The sequence below is a fragment of the Carlito syrichta genome, unplaced genomic scaffold (genome assembly GCF_000164805.1).
Source record: "Carlito syrichta isolate Samal-C Ts95f unplaced genomic scaffold, Tarsius_syrichta-2.0.1 Scaffold123504, whole genome shotgun sequence".
In the NCBI taxonomy this organism is placed as follows: domain Eukaryota; kingdom Metazoa; phylum Chordata; class Mammalia; order Primates; family Tarsiidae; genus Carlito; species Carlito syrichta.
The window spans coordinates 2,179-3,745 of record NW_007067600.1 but is presented as its reverse complement, the minus strand read 5'-3'; the positions used below and the strand labels follow the sequence as shown (position 1 = coordinate 3,745).

Genomic DNA, 1,567 nt, shown 5'->3' with positions numbered 1-1,567 from the left:
GGCGGCCCTCCAGGCTTTCCAAAGTCCCGCCCCCCGCCCTCCCTCACCTGTACGGGCAGATGGCTCTCAGGGAACCTGTCCTCGGCCGCCTGGCCGGTCAGGCTCCACACCTTGATGCCGTGCCTGCCGCAGGTGAACACGTGCCGCGTGAAGCTGCCCACGGCCGTGGCGAGCACGGGCTCTCCGTGGACCAGCGTCCGCACCTTCTCCAGGGCGCGAGGGACAGCCAGCCGCCTGGACCGCTCGGGCGAGGTATCCGGCCTCCAGGCATCCTCGAAGTCCTCAGGGTCCCAGTATCTTGGGAGGGAACCCCAGGGTAACTGGCCTGCCCGCTGGGGGCCACGCGGTCGCCCTCCTTGTTGGGGTCCTCTTCCCAGGCCGTGTTTCCCCCCAGCGTCCTGCCCCATGCTTCTCCAGGTAGTCTCCCTTCTGCCTGGAACACTTTGCCCCATGAGGGCAAACTCCTATTCATCCTTTAGGGTCCTAGCTATCATGCCCCCTCCTGGAAGGCTTCCTCCTCCGTCTGGACTCCATCGGCCTCAAACCACAAGGCTGGGACCATCTCCATGGGACTCTAACGCAGCCAGGGCCTGCCCACTTCCATGAAAACTCCTCCCCCAAATTCCCTCTCCCCACCTCTCTGCCACCCAGGTTGAAAGGCAGGGGTGCGATCACAGCTCACTGCAGCCTCGACCTCGGCTCAGGGGATCCCCCTCGGCTCAGGGGATTCCCCCCCGCCTCAGCCTCCCATGCTGCTGGGACCGCAGGCGTGCGGCGCCATGCCTGGGTCATCTTTGGATTGTTTTGGACAGAGGAGGTCTTGCTCTGTTGCCCAGCCTGGTCTCAACACCTGGCCTCAAGCCATCTTCCCGCCTTGGCCTCCCAAAGTGCTGAGATGACAGGTGTGAGCCACCGCGCCCCTGGCCTGCCCCAAATATCTCAGGCCCGAGGCCAGTCACGTTGAGGACAGCATCGTGCTGATGGGAGTCCAGGAAGACAGACCCACGCCTCTGTTCCCTCTACCTGCCGGGGACAGAGGCGCAGACCGGGGGGGACAGAGGCGCAGACCGGGGGGGGACAGAGGCACAGACCGGGGGGGAAAGAGGCACAGACCGGGGGGGAAAGAGGCACAGACCGGGGGGGAAAGAGGCACAGACCGGGGGGGAAAGAGGCACAGACCGGGGGGGACGCCTGCACCCCCAAATCCAACAGGGCACTCACATTGGCTTCAGAAACAGGCAGGCTCTCCCAGGAGGCTCCTGCGGGGGGTTTGGGGGGGTCGTAGCTGCTCCAGCCTCTCCCCCCACCCACAGCCTTTCCGGGGAGGGGTCAGTCCGGCCTGGGTCTCACCTGGGCCATGGCCCAACTCGCACTCCCGTCCCAGGGGTCCTCACGGGGGCTGGCAGCTGGGGGAGGGGACATGACAGGGGCTTGGGGGCTGCACCGGCCCCCACGGGCAGGGGACGCCCACCCACCCGGTCCCTTCCTCGGTGGGCTTACTGGCGGCCTCGCGGGGGCTGGGTTCTGGTCCCGAGTCACACGCTCCCAGGGCCTGGCGTTCCTGCTG

General features: G+C 66.8%; 1 protein-coding gene across 1 annotated transcript in view; it reads right to left on the bottom strand.

Annotated features, from left to right (window-relative positions):
* TLE6 (transducin like enhancer of split 6) overlaps positions 1-1,567 on the bottom strand; it is a gene marked incomplete at its 5' end in the record, with an annotated part of 6,204 nt that overhangs the window by 3,710 nt on the left and 927 nt on the right. The window contains 4 exons of the mRNA XM_021707716.1: positions 48-297; positions 1,222-1,259; positions 1,351-1,406; positions 1,501-1,561. Of these exons, the coding sequence (XP_021563391.1) occupies positions 48-297; positions 1,222-1,259; positions 1,351-1,406; positions 1,501-1,561 (405 nt within the window). The remainder of the gene's footprint in view (positions 1-47; positions 298-1,221; positions 1,260-1,350; positions 1,407-1,500; positions 1,562-1,567) is intronic.